We start from the raw sequence: 24,517 nt of genomic DNA, 5'->3' as shown, positions 1-24,517 counted from the left end.
TTTTTATTCAGTTTGGGGTCCCAGATGGTGCCACTCACATTCAGGGTGGGTCTTCCTTCCTTAGTTAATTCTCTGTGTAAACATCTAGAGAGGCATGCTCAGAGCTAAGTCTCCTAGGGGATTTCAAATCAAGTCGTCTTGACAGTCAAGTTTTATTATTATTATTATTATTATTATTATTATTATTATTATTATTATTGGCTTTTTTTCGAGACAGGGTTTCTCTGTGTAGCCCTGGCTGTCCTGGAACTCACTCTGTAGACCAGGCTGGCCTCCAACTCAGAAATCTGCCTGTCTCTGCCTCCCAAGTGCTAGGATTAAAGGCGTGCGCCACCACCGCCCAGCTTAATTATTGTTATTATCATATATATGTGCATGATGTGTGTGTGGCATTGGCCACATTCTAGGGTGAAAAAGTGTGAAGACCGGAGAGCAATTCTGTAGAGTTGCATCTTTTCTTCCATGTTTCTGTGAGCCCCAGGTGTCCGATTCTGGTGGCCTTGCATGGCAAGCACCTTTACCCACTGAGCCGTCTCACCCATCTGGCAATGACGTTTTGCCACTATGGGTGGCACTGCAGAAGAACAGGGGCTCTTGTGGGGAGTAAAGGAGCCCTGTGCGAATGCCTAGGGTGCTGCCTAACTTACTTTTCTAGTGCTGTGGTAAAACATTGTGACCAAGGCAACTCATAAGCGAAAGTGTTTCCTTTGGGACTCATGGATCCCGAGGGTTATAGTTTATGGCCTTCAGGTCAGGAGCATGGCAGCAGACAGGCAGGCAAGATGCTGGAGTAGTAGCTGAGGGATCACATTTTGAGACACAAAGCACTAGGCAGACAGTTAACTGGGAGTGGCATGTGCTCTTGAAACCTCAAAGCCTGCCCTTCATGAAACGTCTCTGCCAACCAGGCTGCACCTCCTAATCCTTCTCAAACAATTTCTTCTCAAACAGTTCCACCAACTGAGGACCAAGCATTCAAATATATGAGTGTGTGGGAGGCAGGGGGCAAACCACCACAGGAGAGCTGAAGCATTGAGTGAATATGTATTATTGACAAGGACTATGGGCTAGACTCAGAGGAATTGTCTCTGTGTGGATACTAACAGTATAAGCAAAATCTAGTGACTACAGCTTCTCTTAGATAACTGCAACATGAGACTGACTGCTCCTCCTACCGAGGCTATCTAACCCCTCCCACTGGGTTGTACATAGCAGAGGCTGATGCTATGGATTATTGTAGTTGCTGCTGCTCCACCAGAATAGGCACAGCACACCCAATCCCAGCTTCCCTATATGTGTGTCTATGTGTCTTCTGTCCTTCCTTCCTTCCTTCCTTCCTTCCTTCCTTCCTTCCTTCCTTCCTTCCCTTCCCTTCCCTTCCTGTCGCAGTCAGATTTCCAGGACCATGCCATGCAGGATCCAGTCCAAACCTGGGTTTGAATTCTGGTTCGGTTTCTTTTAGCTTTGAAACACAGGCCAAAGTCCCTTTCCTATCAGCAAGATGGAGACACCCTCATGAGCTGCAGAGGTCTGGGTTGACTAGAGATCGTTCATTGCTGCTCTAGAGTGTCTCGAAAATGGAAACAATGACAAGAATGTGGGCTCTAGTTATACCCACAGCACAAGTCAGCCTCACCGGCCTCTGCATGTGGAGCAGTTGTAGATGTAGCCACTCAGGGAAAAGTTCATCGAGGGTTTGCTGGGTTTTGAGCACATCCACCTGCATCACCACATTGATCTTGGGGAGACCCAGGTGACACTATTGCTCTCTCCTCACAGACACAGAGCCTGACTCAGATGGCTCAGTCTCTGGGCACCAAGCCATCCATGAGCCCAGAAACCTATGAGTCACTTCTCCAGTTAGTGCTTTCTCAATTCTTTTTTCACCATGTCTGAGTAGAGACAGGCCATTCCATCACAGCCATCATTACATACTCAGCAAAGTCAGTGCAGAACGGAGGCTCACCTCTGGTCCTTTCAGCTTGCTTGCATTAGCAGAAAATTCTATATGCAAAGCTCTAGGGGGTTAACCAAGAGGGGCCATCTCATTCCATAGGGGTGGTGGTGTGGCTTGAGTGGGAGATATTCCCCTACGGGCTCTTATGTTGGAATGCTTGGTCCTCAGCTAGAGGCACTGCTTTAGAAGGTTGGGAAACGTTTTGGAGGTGGAGCCTTGATGGAAGGAAGTGAGTCACTAGGGGAGGGCCTTAACAGTTTATAGTGTGACCACTTCCCGTCTGTTCCCTGCTTTCTGTTTATGACGATGTGACAGGATAAGGCAGATTGGTGGTGCATGCTTTCAATCCCAGTGCTTGGATGGCAAAGGCAGAGAGATCTCTGTGAGTCTGGGGCCAGTCTGGTCTACATAGCATGTTCCAGGGCAGCTAGGGTTATATTGTCTCCAGAACAAATAACAAAGGCAAGGACAAGACATGATGAGGAGTCCTGGGTTATAGACGCCTGCTATGTAGAGCCACTAGGATGGACTATGTGTACCCAAACTGTGAGCCAATATAACTCTTCTTCTCTTAGGATGCTTCTTGACAGATATTTGGTCATAGCAATAAGGAAACTATCTACTGCAGGGAGCTCCTGTCAAAAACACAGGAAATAGCAAATGTACTGGTACCGGTGAGGATGTGGAGAAACTGAAGCCCTGTGTGTCAACGGTACTGATGATGCAGGAAACAGTGTGGTGTTCTTAAAAACTTGTTTTTTTTTTTTATTTGTTTAGTTTGTCGAGGTGGGGGTGGTGCTAGGGATAGGACTCTAGGCCGTGTACATAATAGACAACTGCTCTATCACCGAATTATGTCCTCAACTCCCAGACTTTAAAGCTATCACATCATTTTGAATTCCAAAACTGGAGCCAGGTGTGGTAGGTGGCACATAGCTGTAATTATAGTTTGTAAGGAGACTGAGGGAAGAGTATCACACGTTTAAGGCCAAATCTGGCCACACAATGAGGTCTAGCTCAACCTGGACAGCTTATTAAGACCCTGTCTTGAAATTTAAAAGAAAACAATTACAGGTGTACTCTGACCCATGTCTGTAATCATAGCACTCAAAAGACTAAGACAAGACTTCCTGGAGTTTGAGGCTAGATTGGGCTACACAGTTCTGTACTAGCCTGGACTACAGAGGGAGAGCTTGTTATACACATGCGCGCGTGCACACACACACACACACACACACACACACACAAACACACACACGGCTGTGGGTGTAGCTCAGTGGCTGAATGCTTACCTAGTATCTACAAGGACCCAGAATGAGAAAGGAAGGAAAGAAAGGAGGGCGAGGGAGGAACAGACATTGAAACCCAGGCTTTGGGGAATGTGTTTACACACCCAAGCTCACAGCAGCACAATTCATAACTGACATGTCTTGACAAACTGCATACATATAAGGCAAAACTGTAGAAGGGAAAATTCTGACACATACTTCAACATCCAACCTTGAGGACATTCTGCTAAGTGGGAAAAGCTGGTCACTAAAGGCCAAATATGGGATGATTCCTACCTAGAGCTGTCAAACTCTGAGAAACAGAGCAGAACGGGAATTGCCAGGGGCTGTAAGGACTGGAAGATTATTTAACGTGTCTGGACCATTTGTTTTGCAAGAATGCTCTGGAAATTAGTTGCCTCCAAAATGAAAAACATACTTAACACTACTGAACTGTATATGTATGGTTAAGATGTAAGTTTTCATACACATCTTTCACTGCAATGAAAAATAAAGACCTAAGAAAGATGCCAGGTGGCTTTCCAATAGTGATTTTATACTTGTGTGTACATGTCTATGTGTGCACAGATGTGTATATGTAGTGTATTTACGAAGACAAGTGTAAGATTGCCCACATGTGTGCATATACACGAGTGGAGGCCAGAGCCTGGCATACCATACCTTCTTCTATTGATCTGTACCTTATTTTTTGCAATAGGGTCACTGTTCAGCTTCCCTGAACCTGAAGTTCATCAATTCAGCCAGGATGGTTGGTCCAACAGCTTCATGGATGGGGCTGTCTTCTCTCCCCAACGCACAGGTATTATATAAGTACAGCTTTCATGTTAACTTTTATGTGGATGCTAGGAATTCAAACTCGGGTCCTCATAGTTACACTGTAATCACTCTGCTCCCTGAGCCACTATAAAACCAAACCAAAACCAAACCAAACCAAACCAAACCAAACCAAACCAAACCAAACCAAACCAGGCCTGTCATTTTTCCACTCGTCTTTTTACAGCCCTACAGAAGAGCAGACCTACAAACCTATACTTGAGTTCTATCTGCCACAGGCTTGGGTGATCTGTAACTCAGTCAACTACTGACACAAACCTCGTCCTCATTTCCAAAGTCAAAGCGATGTCCAAGCAGACAGACTGCCACAAAGACTCAACAAGGTAATGAATAGGACCAGGGACTTAGTCGACCTTCTTTTCCTTCTTGTAAGTAAAAACCAAACAAAACAAAAAAACCCCAATGTATTCTATGGTTTCCACAGTGAGACAGGGAGGTGATCAAGGCACTCCCATCATAGAGATTAGAAAATTGCTGTGTGAAGCTAAGGTTCTTCAAGGCCAAGGAGGACACGGGGCCAGTCTCCTGACTCGCAAGCCTGGCTACAACGTGCATACTCTGATGCCTGGCTAGTTGCAGCTCAAAGGGGAGAGCTTTGGACTCATTGTGGGAACAATGAGTTGATTGAAAACATCTGGACTGGGTTTTCCAACCACTTTCCCAATCTGGGCTAGTTTCCAAGCCGTCAGGCTCCACTGCAATGCATGCTTGCTAGTAGACGGCTGTTTCTACAGCAAGCTCATATTTGTTTTACTGCGTACTAGCAACGGAAGGGCCCCTCCATCTTGCCAGTGAGGCTTCTTCCCCAGCACATTCTGAGCTGAGCTGCTGAAGGGCAGATTGCAAAAAGAGGCAGTGCCCTTACTCCACTGGTAGCCAAGGAAGCCACCCTTACATTGGCGAGGAAGACCACCACAAACTGTTTCCCACCTAGGGTCTAATCATCACACGAAATAATGGGTTTCAGCCTGGCATGGTGACACATTCCTGGAACCCCAGCACTGGGGAGGCGGATGCAGGAGGATCGGCCATGAATTTGAGGCCAGTTGGAGATACCTAGCAATAACCAGTCTCAAAGAGAGAGTTCGTCATGAACCACTTGATATTATTCACCCCCCACTATCTTCTTCTGCCCAATTGTTCTACTGATCCCCTCCTCTTCCTAACTAGTCTCCCCTCTGCTTTCAAGTCCTTTGTTGGTGGTGGTTGGTTGGCTGGTTTGTTTCTTTTTGTTTTGTTTTCAAGACAGGGTATCTCTGTGTGACCCTGACTGTCCTGGAATTCACTATATAGACCAAGCTAGTCTCAAACTCAGAGATTCACCTACCTCTGCCTCCGAGTGCTGGGATTAAAGGTGTGCACTACCACCTACAGCATGTCCTTTTAAAGTCTAGATTTCATGTATGAGAGAAAACGTGGTATTTTTCTGGATAGCCCTGGCTTGCTTCACTTCATATGACAGTCTCCAGTTCTATCTGTTTCCCCCCAAAATGACTTGATTTTGTTTTTGTGATGGCTGATTAATGTTACATTGTGTGGATATGCACTTCCCTTATTCAGTTATCTTGTTCGTTTGTTTTTATTATTGTTCTTTTCAAGACAGGATCTATCTATCTATCTATCTATCTATCTATCTATCTAGTCCTGGCTGTCCTGGAACTCCCTTTTTAGAGCAGCTTGGCCTCAAACTCTCAGATATCTGTCTGGGAGTTCCCTCCCAAGTGCTGGGATGAAAGGAGTACACACTGTGTTCAGCTTTCAGTCATCTCTTTATGGGCGATCACTTGGCTACTGTGAAAATGCAGAGCATTTCTTTAAAGTTCTTTAAAGCAACTGCAGGGGACAGAAGAGGGTGTGATATCCGCACTGTGTCATACTGTGGGCACTGTTATCCAACAAAACTAAACTTCCCTGTACTTTTTCAGCTCCCTTCTGGTAAGCTTGCTCTCTGCTGTGCTTGGCCATGGTACCTTCTCTTGGATAGAGGATATACAAACCTACACTTTTCTTAAGACAGTATCACCATCCTTGGGTCGCTATTTGATCTGGTTTCATGTCAATACTTTCTACAATATATCTATTACCCATCAGCTAGATTGTCCTGAGTCCAACACACCTTGCTTCCATGTCTGTATGTGGGAATGTGAGAGAGTTCTAGGCACCTAGGGGACATATGCATGCTAGGAAAGTGGTACTTGGGACATAAGATTAGGTTCATATTTGGGACACAAAAAAGCCATTCAATCAGAAACAAAATTATGTTTTACTCTTTCCACTCACAGGAACCCCTCTCCGATGAAAGAAGTGTGTAGGCAAATTAGCAGACGCACTGGAAGAGCTTGCATGAACCTGGGCTGGAAGCTCAGCCCTTGGTCTGACCAAGGCAATGAAGTTTCCCAAGTCAGAACGTGCAGGGTCCTTGGCCTTGCCAGTGTCAGTACAACTGGGTGGAGGGTCCCCACCCTGTTTCAGGTTGCCATGAAAGCTCATCAGAGGTTATGAAAAAGGTCAGCTGCCCTATTTAGAGCTCTCTGAACGGCCCCTGACTTGCTGGGCTCTGAGAGGCTTTGGGAGTTGAGACCTGCTTACAGGTTAGGCTGAAAAAATCCACGGGATTCCTGATGATTGCCCTATTTTTATCATGACAGCATGAGCCTCAGAGGTGTCTGGAGACTCCAGGAGGGCAGTCTAGTATGGGTTAGCTACATCGTTCCCAGTCCATCCACAGAGCCTGACTCCACTGAGCACTACTCTGCTGACATCATACCACAGACGGTTCCATCAACTGTTCACTGTATGTTTTCCACGCCAAAACACATCAGACAGCTCAGCACCGAGTGCACACTGTGTACTCAGTGCAACGACAACATTTCCACTGCAGCTCATGAAACTTAAATACATTTATATTTAGACGTTCTCCCATGGTGCAAACTAGGGCTACTCTATATACAGATGGCTGAAGTCTCTGTGTATGTGTGTGTGTGTGTACAAGAGTGTGCACATGAGTTTGTATGTGTGTGACTGTGCATCCATGTGCATGTGGAGATCAGAGGATACCACCCAGGTGTTGCTCTTCGGTGCTGACTACCTGACTTTTTTTTTTTTTTTTAGACAGGTTTTCTCACTGGCTTGAGACTCTCTGAGCTGGTCTCTGCCTCCCTAGTGCTGGGATTCTAGGTACATCCCACCATGCTCAGCCACTGCCTTCTCTTTGTGTGTGTGTGTGTGTGTGTGGTCATGAATGCGTGATTGTATGTTGCATGCATCCATGGAGGGCAGGCAGCTAGGGGTCAAACTCCAGTCTTCATAAGCTCTTTATTGACTGGGCTGTCTTCTCATCTCTTAGCGTAAGTCTTGAATCCCTTGGCATCTCAGTGGTCCGTTGTCTGGTATTTATTTCTCTCCTTCCTTTCCGTAAACTGCAGCTTTTATAACACTCGGTGTTTTCAGTGTCTACATGAATGAACTTTAGAAGTTCAGTACTGGGTCACCGCATGTTCTCTCTCTAGAGACCTTCTTACCCTTGGCTCCAGCTGTTCTTCAAGCTCACACTTAGTCCTGGCTGTAATCGATACTTGTATCCTTCTCAATCTCCATCCCAACCATCATGTTCTGCAGCCAAATCTACCCCTCTACCCCCATCTCATTGGTTAAAGTAGTTTTGCAGGATTGATCCCTCCTCCTTGTCTCTCTCCCTTGTGTAGCACAGACTCTGTAGACCATCGTCTTATTAGCTGTCTTTCAAGTCTCCTCCTCTCTCCTGAACCCTTGGGCCCTTGTCGTCCTTCTATAGCAAAGCTCTACCCAAGAAGCCCACCTGTCCTGCCACCCCATGCTGGCTCCTATGGGGGAAGATCCACAAATTCCTCCTCTGATGATAGATTTGTTACCAATTTGGTTATAAGAAATAAAGCTGTCACTGGGTAAAAGCCACCATCACTGGAGAGTATTTACCCTAAAATTTTGAGGCTACAATGATCTGGAATGGAGAATATAAATCTGACGTCAGCCCTAGATCACTTGGATGGAATAAACAGAGATGTGGACATATGGAAGAACACTGGAAGTTTAGTCAGATGCAGGAAGCGGTTCTAAAGGCCCCCAGCTAATTGGTCTTGGCTGCCTTGGCTCTCATTGCTGCCAAGTAACCCAGAGCACGCTTTGGGAGCACGTGACTCTAAGCATGGGGTGTTAGGCCAGTTCTTCCATCAAGGAGCGTCCTATTGTCTGGAGCTGACGTGTGCAGGAAACGGGACACCTTTCTTCCTATCATTTCTAGAATAGTGAAAGAAGGGTTGAAGCATTAGCATATCTATCTTGTCTATCCACTGTGCCCTTGACCCAGATTCAGTCACACCCAGAACTCTGAGATCTGGGTTGGGCCAGAAACATTCTGTATTTTGACTCAGGAGAATTTCGTGCAGTTATCAGCAGTCAAGGGATTGTGGACAGCTCACTCTAGCCTAACAGTCTGAGTCCTGCCAAGGCCTGTGGGCAGCTCAGCTGAGAAGCAGCTGAGGTTGATGTGCAGCTCGTGTGTGTGTGTGTGTGTGTGTGTGTGTGTGTGTGTGTGTGTAAGCATGTGGATGTCAGAGGTTGGTTCAGGTATCTCCTTCCACTTTATGCTTTTGAGACAGAGTCTCTCACTGAACCCGCTGCTCACCAGTTGGCTAGTCTGGCTGACCAGTAAGCTCCAGGAATCCTCTTGTCTCCACATTCTTAGCACTGAGGCTTCAGGTCCTTGCCACCATGCCCAGCTTTCATGTAGGCGCCAGATAGCCAAACTGAGGTCTTCATGCTTGCAGAGCAAAGTCTTCAACCAGAGCCACCTCCTAGCCCCAAGAAGAACAGCTGTCTGCAAAGCTACCTTTACCCACACCTGCATGTCCAACCAGGGACAAAGACTCTGGGAACACACTAGTTCTTGAAGAATCTATCATCCAACCAGGTGCTGTTGGCACACACCTTCAGCCCCAGCATTCAGGAGACGGAGGCAGGTGGATCTGAGTTCATGACCAGCCTAATCTTACAGAGTGTATTCTAGGAAAACCAAGGCTATACGGAGAAACCCTGTCTCAATCAATCAATCAATCAAATAAAAAAGAATGAAAGAAACAAAAAGCCTAGCTGGATAACATCTGAGGAACACTGCTGGATGCCATAAACACAAACCAGTGCAAGAACATAAGCACATGTACGAGCATGTGTGTACACACACATAAAAACACATATAAAAACACACATGCCACTTGGGAGGCAGAGGCAGGCAGATTTCTGAGTTCGAGGCCAGCCTGGTCTACAAAGTGAGTTCCAGGACAGCCAGGGCTACAGAGAAACCCTGTCTCGGAAAACAAAAAAACAAACGAACAAACAAAAAACAAAAACAAGCAAACAAACAAAACAACAACAACAACAACAAAAACACACATGCACACACACACAGACACAATAATAATAGTAAATAACAATAGTAGTGGTAGATAATAATGATCTTCATGTGGGTAGAACTCTAGCCTGTGGAGCACTTTTGAGAAACTGTGAAATCCGCATTTGGAAGAAGAAATCTGGATAGTAATAGGGAGTGTGGCTTAGTGAGGTGGGCACAGACTAATCTCACCTACTGTCTGAGGTTACCAACCAGCAGGAGAGTTCATGTTGGTTTCTCCCTCTATCATTCCCAGGAGAGGCCTCCCACCCACCTTCCAGCAGGACACAGCCTGCCGGGCAGATAGAAAACTCTTAGACATTCACGCTTAATAGCAATTATAGCTTTCTTTGCCAGCTCATCAGAGTGTACCCTGGCCTCGCTGTGTGACATGCACGCAGCTCCACAGCACGGTCTCTTACCTTCGCCTGGACCGTAGGAGGAGCTGGCAGCCCAGGACTTGGCCTCTACATAGCCCACTTGCCGGCAGACCACATGGGCGGCATGGATCGAGAAGTCATCGTCGCACACCGTGCCCCACTGGCCTTCGTAGTAGACCTCCACGCGGCCCTCATTGTGCTTCCTCTTCTGGCCCGCCAGGCGGACCTGGATCTTGACCACATCGGAGGGCACCTGCCGCTGATGGTGCTCAGGAGCGGGCTGCTGGAAGTACTCAGGGTACTGGAGCTGGTAGGGCCAGCCCTCGTACTGTGCTAGGCTCAGGGAAGGCAGCAAGACAAGCAGAGCCAAACAGCCGGAGAGGCAGGAGCCAAAATGGAGCTCCATCCTTGTCCTGTGCTGAGAGGGGGGTGGTGGGTGGCAGCAGGAACTTGAGAGAGAGAGAGAGAGAGAGAGAGAGAGAGAGAGAGAGAGAGAGAGAGAGAGAGAGAGCACATTAGTCTGGCATAAAGGCTGTAGCTACTGTAAAGTGTCCTGAGACATCATCTTTCTGACTTAGCATGCAAAGCTCTCTGGACTCCATTCCAACCCATTTCTGCCCCCACCTCATGTTTTGGCCACAGCAGTCTGAATTCCCGATGTCATCCACCACCTCCTCATGTCAGAAACGTTCTCTGAACTCAAAAACCTTTCCTTTCCCATCATTGTTCACGTATGGAGGTCACAGGACAACTTGTGGGAGTCGATTCTCTTTTTTCACCATGTGGGTCCCGGGGATCGAACTCAGGTGACCAGTCTTGGCAACAAGCTCCTTTAGCTGCTGAGCCACCTCACCAGCCCTCTTCCTTTTTTTCACAATCGAGAAGTGGGCAGAGTTGACGGAGACTGACAAAGGGTGGGGGAAGTGCCCCTGGCTGTCAACAGAGGGTAGCCATTTCCTCTCAGGGTTTGAAGCCTCTCCCTGAGACATCGGTGCTTTCTAGGAATGAGCACAGCTGAGAAAAGGGCTACCTAGTGGCATCTGTGTTCTTCACTGGGTCTCAGAGCCACCTAGAGCAACTAGCAGGGAGGAGCCACAGAACACATCTAGGGTGTCACTCTCCCCACTGGTTTCTAATCTCTTCCTGGTGCCTCTAATGGGAAAATCCAGTTTTACCCAACCAAAACAAGGCTAAGAGCCACTGCTGGAGAAGTCTGCCTGGGCTGGCCTCCTGGGACACGGGGCTGGCAGAAAGGGAGGACAGTGGGTCCCACAGGCAAGGGCAGACTTCTCAGAGCACCTTCCTGCACTCCGCTCCTTCAAACTCCTCACAGCCCAAGGCCCAGCTGAACCTGGCCCAGTTTCTCCAGTCATCCCCTGCCAAAGCAGATTTAGGATTTGATAATTTCCCAGGGATTTCAACATGTCCAATGGGAAGACACAGTTTTTTTTAGGGCAAAGCGTATGTCCTACTCTTCTCTGGTTTCTCCGTGCCAGGTTTCATAACTTCATAGACACATTTACTAATTGGGAAGGTGATGTGGCTGCAGAGACTGAGTCACAAGTGGAGTATGGGGTCCCAGTGGTCCTCAAATGTAGCACTGCATCCGGAAGTCTGACAGGATCCTTTGTGACCTGCACAGTTCTCCAAGGCCCAGTGGCCTTGTTCCCACTGTGTGTGTGCGCGTGCGCGTGTGTCCTCCACTGTCAGTGACTGAGGTGAGTAGAGGGCCACTGTCACTTTCTTTGAAAATGATGAAGCAAGCTGGGCATAGTGGTACCACTAGGCCTTTAATCCTAGAACTTAGGGATCAGAAGCAGTTGGATCTCTTGTGAATTTGAGTTCCAAAAAGAAAAGAAAAAGGAGAGGAGAGGAGAGGAGAGGAGAGGAGAGGAGAGGAGAGGAGAGGAGAGGAGAGGAGAGGAAAGCAAAGGAAGGGAGGGAAAGGGAAGGAAAGGGGAATGAAAGAAGGAAAGAAAGAATACAGGAAGGAAGGAAGGAAAGAAAGAAAGAAACAAAGGATGGAGCAAAGAAAGAAGGGGTCTGCAGAACTCGCCCTCAGAGATGTTCTGAAGGCCCTGTGGCATTTCCTTCTGATCTATAGTATCTCTGCCTAGGGAATACAGGGGTTTGAGAGCAGCCTGCTTCTAACTCACAGGAGAGATGCTGAGCCCTCTGTGGTCAAACAGAAGAGGAGTTAGGGTATGCTAGAGCCCAGAGAACTGAGTTTGACTCCTCACTCTCAGGTTTAACTCGCGCTACCTTGGGCAAAACATTTAGCTTCTCTGCACGTCAATTTCCTCATCTATTGAAGGTAGATCACAATCAAATGCAGCCCACAGAGCCGTCCTGGGAGCTAAAGGAATGGCTTCCCTTAAGCACTGCAGCAGGAGCATTTGCTAAATGAAAAACTACATTCTTCAAGGTCATGGGTATCACAGGCAGTGGGAACGTACGGATAACTCGAGAGTGAGGCTACGTGCCAGAGACTTCATGTGTCCTGGTCCTCAGATAACTCAGAGACTGAGAGATCATGGGAAAAGGACTGTGGGTGTGCCTCAAGGAGGAAGCAGATTGAGAAATGAGAACCCCAAAGGCAACACCGGGAGCTGCAGTTGGAAACCGCAGGGGCATTCATGATTGATTCGCTTTAAACACACACAAAGGGACAGAAATTGTAGAGCTCAGTTCAGAGTAACTTCCTAGCAAGGAAGGACTGGCTAAATGGCCTTGAGCTGGGGCCACCTGAGATCTGCCTTAAAGAGATGCAATCCTTTGTATGTTGCTGTCCTGTGGGTTTACTATAGAGAAAGCCCTGTGTCACTGCCAGAGGCCCAGAGGTTCTCATCCTGTGACACTCACACAACGCCAGAAGGTGATGAGGTTCCTGAAACAGGTCCACTGTCTGCACCTGGCTTAGGCTTTGACACCTACAGAAGAATACCCATAACCCTGGCTTCCAAAGAGCACAATCCCTTGCCAGGTCCCATTAGGCAAAATGAAGGTCCTCTGTGGCTGCTTTCAAGTCCCTCATTGCTTGTGCTTTATTCTGCTATCCATCAGGCTTTGTGACAGGAGCCTCAACAGTGAGGGTTTCCACAAAGCGACGTACCTGTTTCTGCTAGGTAGACTCATTTGTATTAGTTAAACCTTGCCTTAAACAACTATAAAACCATAGATAAAACATATTTATCATACTAAAACATATTTATCAAGCACTGCATAAAATTTTGTTCGACAAAAAACCCTGCCTTTTGAAATGACCCCATAAAGGCAGGCAGTGGTGGTGTATGGTTTTAACCCCAGCACCTGGGAGGCAGAAGCAAGTGGATCTGTTAGCTCCAGACCAGACTGGTCTATAGAGCAAGTTCCAGGACAGCCAGGGCTACATTTCCAACCACCCACCACACCCAACAAAAACAACCAACCAGCCAACAAACAAACAGAAAGAAAATGACCCTATAAGTTTATAATGGAGAAGAAAAGTTTCTATCACTTGGTAACATTAATTAATAATATACTGATTTGATAATGACTTTACTACTTTATGCCTTTGTTGTATTTGGTTTTTTTGCTTGTTTTTGTTTTTCTGTACTTTGTTTTGTTTGAGACATGGTCTTACTCTGTAGCTCAGGCTGAGTGAAACTCACAGTGATCCCTCTGCCTCAGCCTCCAAGTGCTGGGATTACAGGCCCAAGCCACCACACTTGCATCCCTTGCCTGTCTCTTCATAACTTTGCAACTGCTCCTTCCACTGATGAACAATGTTTAATATAAAATGCCAGGCCGTGCCACGCCCACAGCAGCCTCACAAAGCTTGTTTACAAGTCTCTTAATTGTATCAAGAGGCCACAAGGAGGGACTGACATCTGCCATCCAGATTGGCGAGGGAACATTCTAGGATGTTCAAATACAGCCTGAGTCACGTGTCCCTGGCGCTGGAAGGCTCCAGAGGCAGCATGGACTCAAAGAGCCATCCTGAGGGGAAGGGTGTGCATGGAGAAGCGCTCACGTAGGTCTCTGCTGTTCCCACGACAGTGGCTAGGAGGTGGAAGAGCTGAGTGAAATTTTCAGCATCCTCCAATGACTGAGAAAATAAAATCAGACGTCAGGGGACGAGATGGATGACAGAGACATATTAGGACATGGTGTGTAAAAAACACATGCTAGAGAATCCAAAGATGGTGACTTAGTCAGGGTTTCTATTCCTGCACAAACATGACCAAGAAGCAAGTTGGAGAGGAAAGGGTTTATTCAGCATACACTTCCATGTTGCTGTTCATCACCAAAGGAAGTCAGGACTGGAACTCAAGCAGGTCAGGAAGCAGGAGCTGATGCAGAGGCCATGGAGGGATGTTACTGGCTTGCTTCCCTTGGCTTGCTCAGCTTGCTCTCTTATAGAACCCAGGGCCACCAGCCCAGGGATGGCACCACACACAAGGGGCCCTCCGCCCTTGATCACTAATTGAGAAAATGCCTTACAGCTGGATCTCATGGAGGCCTTTCCTCACATGAAGCTCCTTTCTCTGTGATAACTCCAGCCTGGGTCAAGTTGACACACAAAACCAGCCAGTACGGAAAAGAAGAGAAAGAATGTGCAGCGGAAACATCTGACGAGCAGGAGTGGAGAACTTCCGACACGGATGAGCAAGAGCCAAGCCAAGCAGTGTACTTCACAGAGGAAAGCACCTCTGGCCACACGGGCTGCAGAAAGTCTGAGACAGAGGAAATCTTACACATAGCCGGGGGTAATGGGTATGCTATATCTAAATGACGTCAGGAAGCTGCCCCACAGAAATGAGGAAGTAAGATAATGGGACAGTATTTTCAAAGGGCTGATAAGGGAGCAGGCAGGCAGTATTCACTGAGGGGGAAAACAAAGACGAAATGAGAACATCACGACTCTCAAAAATGGACGTACTAGGATGGGATCTAACGCCAAAGGGAAAGTAACCCCAGTAATGGGATGGAGGTTTAGGAAGGAATGAAAGACGGAATAGAAAAACCACATAAGCAAACCTAAATGCAAACCCATCATGTAAAACATTAACCGTGGCCTGCGTTCTAAAGGATCTGTACTTTGAGCTGGTGAGGTAACAATGGTAGATCACCTGCCTATCATTAGTGAGACCCTGGGTTTGGTACTCAGAGTTACAACACAAGGATAATAACAACAGTAACAAGTGTGTGTGTGTGTGTGTGTGTGTGTGTGTGTGTGGTTGTATGTGTGTATGTGTGTATGAGCAAAGGAGGCATGTGGGGATTAAAGTGTAAGATTCTTGTGTGGTCTGAGAAATGGCACAAGTCTATTTTATAACAGACTTAATGAGGCTTAACAGATGCATGCTACAGTATTTGTGTTCACCATCATAAGAAGAACAAACTAATAAAAAAATTAGAACGAGTTACTATAGTAGGCCAAAAAAAAAGGTATTCTAAGAAAATAATTGATCTGTGAACTTGCTCTTGCTGTGACAAAATACCTGGGATAATCAATTAATGAGGGGGGAAGGAGTTATCTTGCTCATGGTTTCAGAAACTTCAGTTCATGGTCATGTGGTCACATTGCTTTGGGCGTGTGGAAGGTCCATGTAGAACGAAAGGAGCACATGACCAGAGGAGGCTGCTCTCCTCCAGGGAAAGGAGGAAGAGAGAAGAGCTTGGGGCCCTCTCTTGTCTCCCTCTCTCTTCTCTGGTGATTGCACTTTTGTAGAAGCCAGAGGCAGACACTGATGTCCTCCTCAATTGTTCTCCGCCTTATTTTTTGTGACAAGATCTCTCCACTGAACCTGGAGCTCACTGACCCAGCTCATTGGCTGGCTAGTGAGCCCCATGGGATCCATCTGTCTTTTCAACCTTGGGATAACACATAGATGTTACCCCACCCAGCTCTTATGCGGGTGCTGAGCATCCCAACTCAAGTCTCCATTCTTATGCAGCAAGCATTTTACCAACATAGTCATCTCCAGCCCCCACTATTCCTCCTGTAGGCGCACCCCACTGGCCTAAGGTTCCACTGCCTCTCAACAGTGTCAGGGAGAGACATAGCCTTTGGGAGACATTAGAAAAAGTATAATAAATGCTTCAACGAAAAGATAAAAATCACCCAAACCAGATTGAACAATATAATTAAACTACATATTCTCACAAAAGACATGGAAATTCACCATGAAAAGATGGAGGCGGATACACCATGTACAGATGAAAGCTGAATCAAATCGAGAGAACACTGACTCCAGGACAAGAAAACAGCCAGAGCCAACAAGAGTCAACCAGCCAGGAAGGCACAACTGTCGAAATCTGCATGGATCAGTTCAGCACACATGAAATAAAGATTGACAGAATGAAAAGGAAATCGGGTCCATCAGCCGATCCTCAGGCGCAGCAGAGACTCCACACAAGACAGCTCTGGCACTGACCACAGAAACGATGAGACCAACAATCCGACAATGCACAAGTTTCTGGAAACTGAATTCAACAACATCCCAGAACAGATTCCCTTCAAGGACACACAAACTTGCCACACGGAACCCCAAGTTGAGTCAACAACAAGCAAGCCTCAACACAGTCAATGAAACCAGACAGAGTGCGTGCACTGTCTGACCACAGGAGAAGTTAATTAGGTGCCAAAGCTGAAAACCTAATGAGTATTTGTCTGTTTCTAATAAAATATACTGTGGACTTGGTAAATTCTGAAGAAGAGGGGTGTTGACTGGGGGTGTAGGTAGAGTTTTATTAGCATGCACGAAGCCTGAGGGTCAAGTCTCAGCACTTGAGAGATGGGGACGAGAATTCCAAGTTCAAGACCATGCTCAACTGCACAGCAAGTCTGCGGCCAGCCTAGGCTATAGAAGACACTCTCAAAACAAGCAAGCAACAGCAAGCATAAAAGGGAGGTTGTTTTGGATCCTGACTCTGCTGGTTCAATTCAAAGTCAACTAGCATCGATCTTCTGCTGTCAGAGGTCAGAGGTTAACACTGGCCCACACGTGGCAAAGGACACAGAGCATACATGTGTCTCCTCTTGTCTCGTGCTTTCTTCTTATGATGTCAGCAGGATTAGATTAGGGGGCTCTACTGTGATGACTTCATCTAGTTCTGGTCAAATCCTCTGAACACCACAGTCAGGTTCTGTTTCTGCTTTCTGCAGTAAGGAGGGAACAGACCCTTGGACACACAGTTCTAACCATGATACTGGAGAATCCACAAACATAAGGGAGAGAGTCACAATAAAATCCTGTTCATCTCCTTCTGCCAAAGTCAGTTGTTGGTTTGGCTAACTCTCAGACATCTTTCTTGGGTGAGCCCCTGCTCTGAGTGAATGGAACTATTGGCTGTGGCAATGACAGCCTAGCCTGATGCACCTCCGTGACACCGATGAATGAATGCTCCAGGGCTGAACGATATGAACCTGGGTGACCTGACTGCATCCTGGGCGTTTGATTTATCTTGTCTTGCTTTTGTCTTCAACGCTTTCCCTTTGGGTTTTTTGTTTTGTTTTGTTTTGTTTGTTTGTTTGTTTGTTTTTGAAATGGGTCTCGATATGTAGCCCAGGCTAGCCTGAAACTAGAAGTCTTCTTGCTTTTTCCTCCTGAATGCTGGCACGCATCACTGCACCCTGCTTTCTATGCTTTCTTTTTCTGGAATTTAAATAAAGTCAGGGATCTGCCATAGGTCGAGCCAAGTGATTTGTAGTCACTATGTTTCTCAATATAGGAGTCATGCCCCGTTCACCATTACTGTTACCCATTCACAATTTTTTATGAGAAAAACATTGGATGGAAAATTCTAAGAACAAACCACTCATTCGTTTTAAATTGTGCAGCCATTTCAAGTAACGTGAGGAAATCTCCTGCTGACCTATGTCACGTCCCCTCTGCCACCTCTCCCCGTGATGTCCATCACCCCTTTGTACACTGTACTTCGTATCTTGGCTGTCTAGATCAACCACCCATTGATTGGTCAATCATTAGCTTATCTTATAACTGCTCTGATACCCGGCCCATCACAGCACGAAGTACCTATGTTCAGGTAGCCATTGTTTTAAGTAGTGATGGCCCGGAAGCTTGAGAGCCCAGAGGCTGGAAGCTCAGGTATGAAAGAGAACAAAAACCACAGTGTGCTTCCTCAGGAAAGAGAAGGCTCACAAGCTGAAGGGGCTAAGATCTACCAGGAGAATGGACCTTCCACAAAACAGGAAAGATGGGAGAAATTTAAGTCAGGATAGTGAATACCAGCATGCTAGGGTGCTTTGAGGGTATCCTAATTAGGTTCCTACCGCTGTGGTAAGCACCATGGCCAAAAAAGGCTTGGGAAGGAAAGGGTTGTTTATTTGGTTGAGACATCCCAGGTCACAGTCCATCACTGAAGAATCAAAGCAGAAACTCAAGGCAGGAACATGGCAGGAGGAACTGAAGCAAAAGGTATGGAGGAATGCTCCTTACTGGCTTGCTCCTCATGGCTCGCTCAGTCTGCTTTATTATACACCCCAGGACTACCAGCCCACAGGTGACACTATCCAGAGTGGGCTGGCCCTTCCTATATCAGTCATCGATCATGCAAATACTCCACAGACATGCCCACAGGTCAATCAGAGGCAATTCCTTGATTAAGGTCCCCTCTTTCCGGGTGAGTCTAGATTGTATCAACAACTGAATAGTACAGAGAAAAGAAGTCTTTCACAGAGATGGTGAAAGACAGATTCATGACAAGTTGTATTACAGTGTATTATTGTAATTGTTTATTTCATTATACACTGTGAATGTCTTACCAGGCTTAATTTACAAATAAAATTCCATCATTAGAATGCATCCACAGAGAAGGAATGACCCACGTAGGAAGGTCATCTTCAGCTGAAGGGACACTGACATGCTCCAGGCAGGGCTGACCAACCTTTTGACATGGTCATCAACAAACATTCTGAGCTGCTCGTTAGCTGTCATGGGATACACGTGGCCCATGGACTTCAGGTTGGGTGGGTATTGATGTGAAGCCAGCTTTAGCCCAAGGAAGAGATCAAGCTACAGAGGCTCAGTAATTTAGGCTGTTTTGGTAGTTAACTATAAGCCAAGATCTGAATGTAGGTCACCAGGTGGCCAAGGCTCTGCTCCACCCTGTGCTCTGTGTCCCTAGCCTGGCCTTTGTCACCCCCCTCCAAGGGCTTTAGAGCCTTGGGGATCCTCTAATCTTCTTCCAGAAAAAAAGTGGGAAAAATATGATCTTGTAATTTAAAAGGAGAACTCTTAATTTCTGGGTTTGCATGTCTATAGGCTGCACGCCCAATTCCCGAACTCCATGGGTGTGTCATCTGTGCGGTGCCGCATCTTTCCTGAAAAGGGGGTTCTTGGCTTCTTTGCCTTGTCTGCTCCACTGTCTTACATCCAATTCAGCAACTTTTCTCTTCTCTTAAAAATAATCTCAATGTACTTTTCCCTCTCTGTAGGGAAAGTTGTACACATTGATAAAAATCTGAGAAAATGCAAACATACAATAGGGTGAAAGCAAACAGGTAATGCAGCTTTTGTGCCAACCACCATCAAATCTGCAGGGCTCACCTTTCCATTTCTCCTCTGTATCAATTGCCTTTGAAAAATCTGAGTCACTGAGCATGCCTATAGCCCCCATCCTCAAGAGGAAGGAGCAGGAATACTGAGAGTTTGAAAAACCCTGGACTACATTCACAAGTTCAAGGCCAGCCTGAGATACATAGTGAAACACTATTATTATCACAGAGAAAGGAGCTTCAGTTGAGGAAATGCCTCCATGAGATCCAACTGTAAGGCATTTTCTCAATTAGTGATCAAGGGGGAAAGGACCCTTGTGGGTGGAACCATCTCTGGGCTGGTAGTCTTGGTTCTATAAGAGAGCAGGCTGAGCAAGCCAGGGGAAAGCAAGCCAGAAAAGAACATCCCTCCATGGCCTCTACATCAGCTCCTGCTTCCTGACCTGCTTGAGTTCCAGTCCTGATTTCCTTTGGTGATGAACAGCAGTATGGAAGTATAAGCCGAATAAACCCTTTCCTCCCCAACTTGCTTCTTGGTCATGATGTTTGTGCAGGAATAGAAACCCTAATTAAGACAACTGTCAAACAAAAACAACAAAACAAAACAACAACAACAACAGCATCCCTAGGGTTGAGGATGGAGCCCAGTGAGTCTCACAGAGATCCACTTGCTTCTGCCTCCCAAGTGCTGGGATGAAAGGTGGCACCACCATACCCCAAGAGCTTGAAAACTGCTTTTTAAGGCCAATAGTTTGACAGCCTGGACTATATAAAGAGACCCTGTTTCAAAAAACCACACACACACACACCACCTGATTTTTAATTGAGCAGTATATTACAGACAAGATGTCTATTTCCTCTTTTATATAGTTTTATTATTAGTGATGATTAATCTTGATGGTGGACTGGACTGGATTGTGGGATACATAATAATTTAGTTAAGAACACATCTGCATGAGTGCATGCAGGGTTATCTGTGAAGGATGACCTGAAGTCAGGGAGAAGAGTGAGTGACAGCAGACAGTAGGCTGTCTCCTGGATGAAGTACAGGCCGTGGCACAGGACAGATGCTATCTCTACTTCCTGGCTGCCATGTGAGATGTTCTCTGCCGTACCCATTTCATCACGCTGAGCTCCCTTCTGCAAACCATGAACCAACACCAGTGTCTCCCCTCTGACGTTGTTGTTGTCTGGTATTTTGATATAGGGTCCCCAAATTACAATTACAGAGTACTCAGTCATGCAGGGAGACTGTATATGTAATCCTGCTTTTAAATCTCTTTGCCACTATACACCTTGTTGAGATGAAAATTCATATTGCTAAAATGTTGTACAGCCTTGAAATGCATTCCTAAACTAAGTTAGCTAGGCACGCTAGCTAGTCAACACATCTGCAAACTGTACTAAGTTCCTGGCACAAAGATGGTCAGCTTCTACTGTGGTCAGCAGTACAGGTTTCCCTATACTGATATGCAAACATTATATTTTGCTTTAATTAGCATTGCTTTGGCTAACCAGGCTCTTTCTTTGGGGATCATGCTCCTGTGTCATTTTTTCCTCCTATTTTCTCCATCTTTGTATGATTCATCTCTAAGCTGGCATCCAACTAACCCACAAGAGGGAAAAGTTCCAGGCACCTTAGAAGACCAGACACCCAAAGCAGTCCAGCTGTGCTGACCCCATGGCTCTAGGCTTCGCTTTTCTCTGAACAGTAGAGACCGTTTCTCTCCTTTTCTGACAGCTGAATATAACCAACATGGTAGATTCCCCATCTGCTTCTCCAGATTCATGGAGACATCTGGAAGGATGGAGGCACTTCTGCCTTCTTCAGATCAGTTCCTGCCTGAAGTCAGGAAAAGATGGAGATGACAAGGTAATTAAGAGCTCTTGAAGAAGACCCAAGTTCAATTCCTAGCACCCAGGTCAGGTGGCTCATAACTATGTGTAACACTAGCTCCAAGGGACTTCACACCATCTTCTGGCCTCGGAAGGCACATGGGCACACATGCACACGCGCACAGAAAGAGACAGAGACAGACAAACATATAAAAATAATAAAATAAATAAATAAAAGAAAAAAGGCAAAGGGAGATGGTTCTGTGGCTAAAAATGCTTGATGTGAAAGCAAGAGGCATCGAGTTCAAATCCTGATCAGCCATATAAAAGTTGGGTATGTATTCCTCTAACCCAAGTACTGGATAAGTAAACAGGTGGGTCCTGGGTACTTGCTGGACAACCAGTCTAGACAGAGGGTTTCAAGTTCAGCCAGAGACTCTGTCTCAAAAAAAAAAAAAAAAAAAAGGCAATAGAGGGAGACACCTAATGTCTTCCCTGGCCTCAGCATACATGTACACACGGTATTGTGTACCACCACATACACCACACAAGGAGAGGGAGGGGAGAGAGAGAGACGAGAGGTAGGTCAAAAAGCCTGGATGAAGTCCCATTTCTTCCTGTGGTCAGACACCAGGAAGCTGTATCCTCAGCATCCCTTTGAATATCTCTGAGGAGCCTCTTCAAATCCACAGTCTCAGAACACTCTACAGCATCAGAAGGCTTCAAGCAACATGACTGAAGGCTGAAACATCTGACTGGAAGAATTCAAAGCATTGACTGTTAGAAAGGGGTTGCTCACCTCTGGAGCTCACCAGAAAATGATAAATTTTGTCCCTTGTGTTTTTTTTTTTTTCATGGTCTTGCAAGGATAGTCTTACATTCAATTCAATCCACTTGAGAATACAATGTCCTCTACGTCTTCCTGAGAAGAGGTGCTGGGCTCCAAGGGCCCTCTGAGGGGTATGTGGAAGGAATTCACTCACACAGTGGGACTCAGGTCCCAGGGCTTCATCAGAAGCATCGGCTCCTCAAGGCCTTGTATGTGATCTAACAGTTGGTGACCACTTGTGGCTGTCCCCACACTCCCCCTCCACACACAACAGGACAGATCACTGTTACATCCTCACTGACAGCAACTGGTTCAAACTCTATGTCTACTGCTCATGAGCTTGGGAACCCCAGGTGGACTTAGGTTTTTCTAGACTTAATAATCCTGTAGACTTGAAAGAATAAATTTCTTAAAACAATCTTTACGTGAAAATGAGAAAAACCTGTTTCATGGGACGCTTTGTAAAAAGAATCAAAGAAAAAGCTTCTTGAATCTCTGACCCACAGTTGATGCTCAAATATGAATAGCTGGTGTATCTTGGATCAGGCTGCTCTGTGCTCCTGATTCCAGTTGAGTTGTTCAAGCACCTATGATATCGTGGGCTGATGCTCAGCTGTGAACATTGAGGCTGGGCTTAATTTTGAACTTTGATTCCTCCAATTATGCACTGGAGCTGGGGATGAACTTTGTCAGGTCCTTCTAGATCCAGCTTTAATAAACCATTATTTAAAACCCAGAAATTCTCATTTATACAGCATAGTCTGTTGCAGAAGCTCAACTGCCTATGCTTTATAAACTAAGTAGGTGTTAATCTGTGCTTAAGGACAAAGAACTACAGGATATCTCCATAGACTTTGAGGAAGGCTACATTAGCCAAGGCTCGCTGTTCTTGCAGAGTTGAAGAAAGGATGAAATCAGAGAGTAAGAAGAGGCTCTGGGTATTCAGTCTGGGATATCTATGAACAGTGATACTTCAATTGTCCCAACGTCAGCATCATATCTTTATTTGTCACTCCAGAAAGTTTCCAGTATAGAGTTCCTGATTTGATTCCAGGATTGACAATGTACAGATGGTAGGATTTGAAAATCCTTCATACAAAACACCCTTGGAAGGAGTTACAGAGACAAAGTTTGGAGCTGAGATGAAAGGATGGACCATGTAGAGACTGCCATATCCAGGGATCCACCCCATAATCAGCATCCAAACGCTGACACCATTGCATACACTAGCAAGATTTTATCGAAAGGACCCAGATGTAGCTGTCTCTTGTGAGACTATGCCAGGGCCTAGCAAACACAGAAGTGGATGCTCACAGTCAGCTAATGGATGGATCACAGGGCTCCCAATGGAGGAGCTAGAGAAAGTACCCAAGGAGCTAAAGGGATCTGCAACCCTATAGGTGGATCAACATTATGAACTAACCAGTACCCCGGAGCTCTTGACTCTAGCTGCGTATGTATCAAAAGATGGCCTAGTCGGCCATCACTGGAAAGAGAGGCCCATTGGACACGCAAACTTTATATGCCCCAGTACAGGGGAACGCCAGGGCCAAAAAGGGGGAGTGGGCGGGTAGGGGAGTGGGGGTCGGTGGGTATGGGGGACTTTTGGTATAGCATTGGAAATGTAAATGAGCTAAATACCTAATAAAAAATGGAAAAAAAAAAAAAGAAAAGAAAATCCTTCATGAGGAGGACTCTGGGTGAGATGGTACACAAGACACCATGAGAGCCAGTAAAGGAAGAGAGTTGTAGAAAGAAAAATAAACTTTATTTCCAAGAGAGAAATACAGAAAGGACCTTAGAAACCTAGGGAGAAAGTGAAAGAGTAGGCATTCTGGACATATGCAGGAAAGAGCATCATGTACTCTATCTCCATAGTTCCTCAGCAGAGTGAAGAGAAACGAAGCTCCTTCCAAAGGGTTTGGTGCCAGGGATTAAGCCCTCAACATTAGGCTGCCCAAAAAGAAGATTCTGCTCCACCTCAGGACCTCTGGAAGAGCAAGCAGCAGTGCTCTTAACTGCTAAGCCATCTCTCTGGCCCCCAGTTTTCTCTTCTTAGTATAGGATTCTTCCTACCTTCTTCTGTAATTGTGATCTATTAGTCATGAGTGCCCTTAGTTTAGCCTTGTCATGAAAGGTTCTTACTTCTTTTGCTGTGAAGGACAGTTTTGCTGGGTATAAGAGTCTTGGTAGTTATTTTCTTTCAGTGCTTGAAAAATATCATTCCATGCCCTCTTGGTACTCAGAGTTGCTTCTGAGAAAATATTAATCTAATAAGTTTGTCTTTATATGTTACTTGCACTCTGTTGTATATATTGAAAAATTCTTTCTTTGTTCAGTACTTTTGGTAATTTAACTATAATATGTTAACAAAGTATTTTTATGGTCATGTCTATTTGGGATTTTAAATGTTTCCTGTACTTAGATGCTCATATTCTCACCTATATTTGGGAATTTGTCTGCTG

At 45.9% G+C, this 24,517-nt stretch overlaps 2 protein-coding genes across 15 annotated transcripts in view; one reads left to right on the top strand and one right to left on the bottom strand.

Moving 5' to 3' along the window:
• Window positions 1-24,517, top strand: part of Gm16867 (predicted gene, 16867) — a 140,791-nt gene that overhangs the window by 78,138 nt on the left and 38,136 nt on the right. For 5 of the 9 annotated variants that reach the window (XR_003950916.1, XM_030248111.1, XM_011245296.2 and 2 more), the window contains exon 2: window positions 3,944-4,045. Coding sequence is in view for 4 of the 9 variants with exons in the window: in XM_030248111.1 (XP_030103971.1) it covers window positions 3,944-4,045 (102 nt within the window). In the remaining 5 variants the exon portion in view is untranslated. Of the gene's footprint in view, window positions 1-3,943; window positions 4,046-4,246; window positions 4,404-6,362; window positions 6,998-24,517 lie in introns of those variants that run through there. The other 4 variants (XR_874771.3, XR_001781314.2, XR_874773.2 and 1 more) reach the window with 3 other exon arrangements.
• The window catches only part of Gm21451 (predicted gene, 21451), an 87,037-nt gene that overhangs the window by 51,511 nt on the left and 11,009 nt on the right, over window positions 1-24,517 (bottom strand). For all 6 annotated transcript variants that reach the window (XM_017316297.2, XM_017316296.2, XM_006519892.4 and 3 more), the window contains exon 2: window positions 9,928-10,334. In XM_017316297.2, the coding sequence (XP_017171786.1) occupies window positions 9,928-10,291 (364 nt within the window). In that variant the 5' untranslated portion in view covers window positions 10,292-10,334. The remainder of the gene's footprint in view (window positions 1-9,927; window positions 10,335-24,517) is intronic.

This window comes from Mus musculus, chromosome 14, assembly GCF_000001635.26.
Source record: "Mus musculus strain C57BL/6J chromosome 14, GRCm38.p6 C57BL/6J".
NCBI lineage: Eukaryota > Metazoa > Chordata > Mammalia > Rodentia > Muridae > Mus > Mus musculus.
The sequence above is the reverse complement of the archived record's forward strand: the minus strand, read 5'-3'. Positions and strand labels throughout refer to the sequence as shown.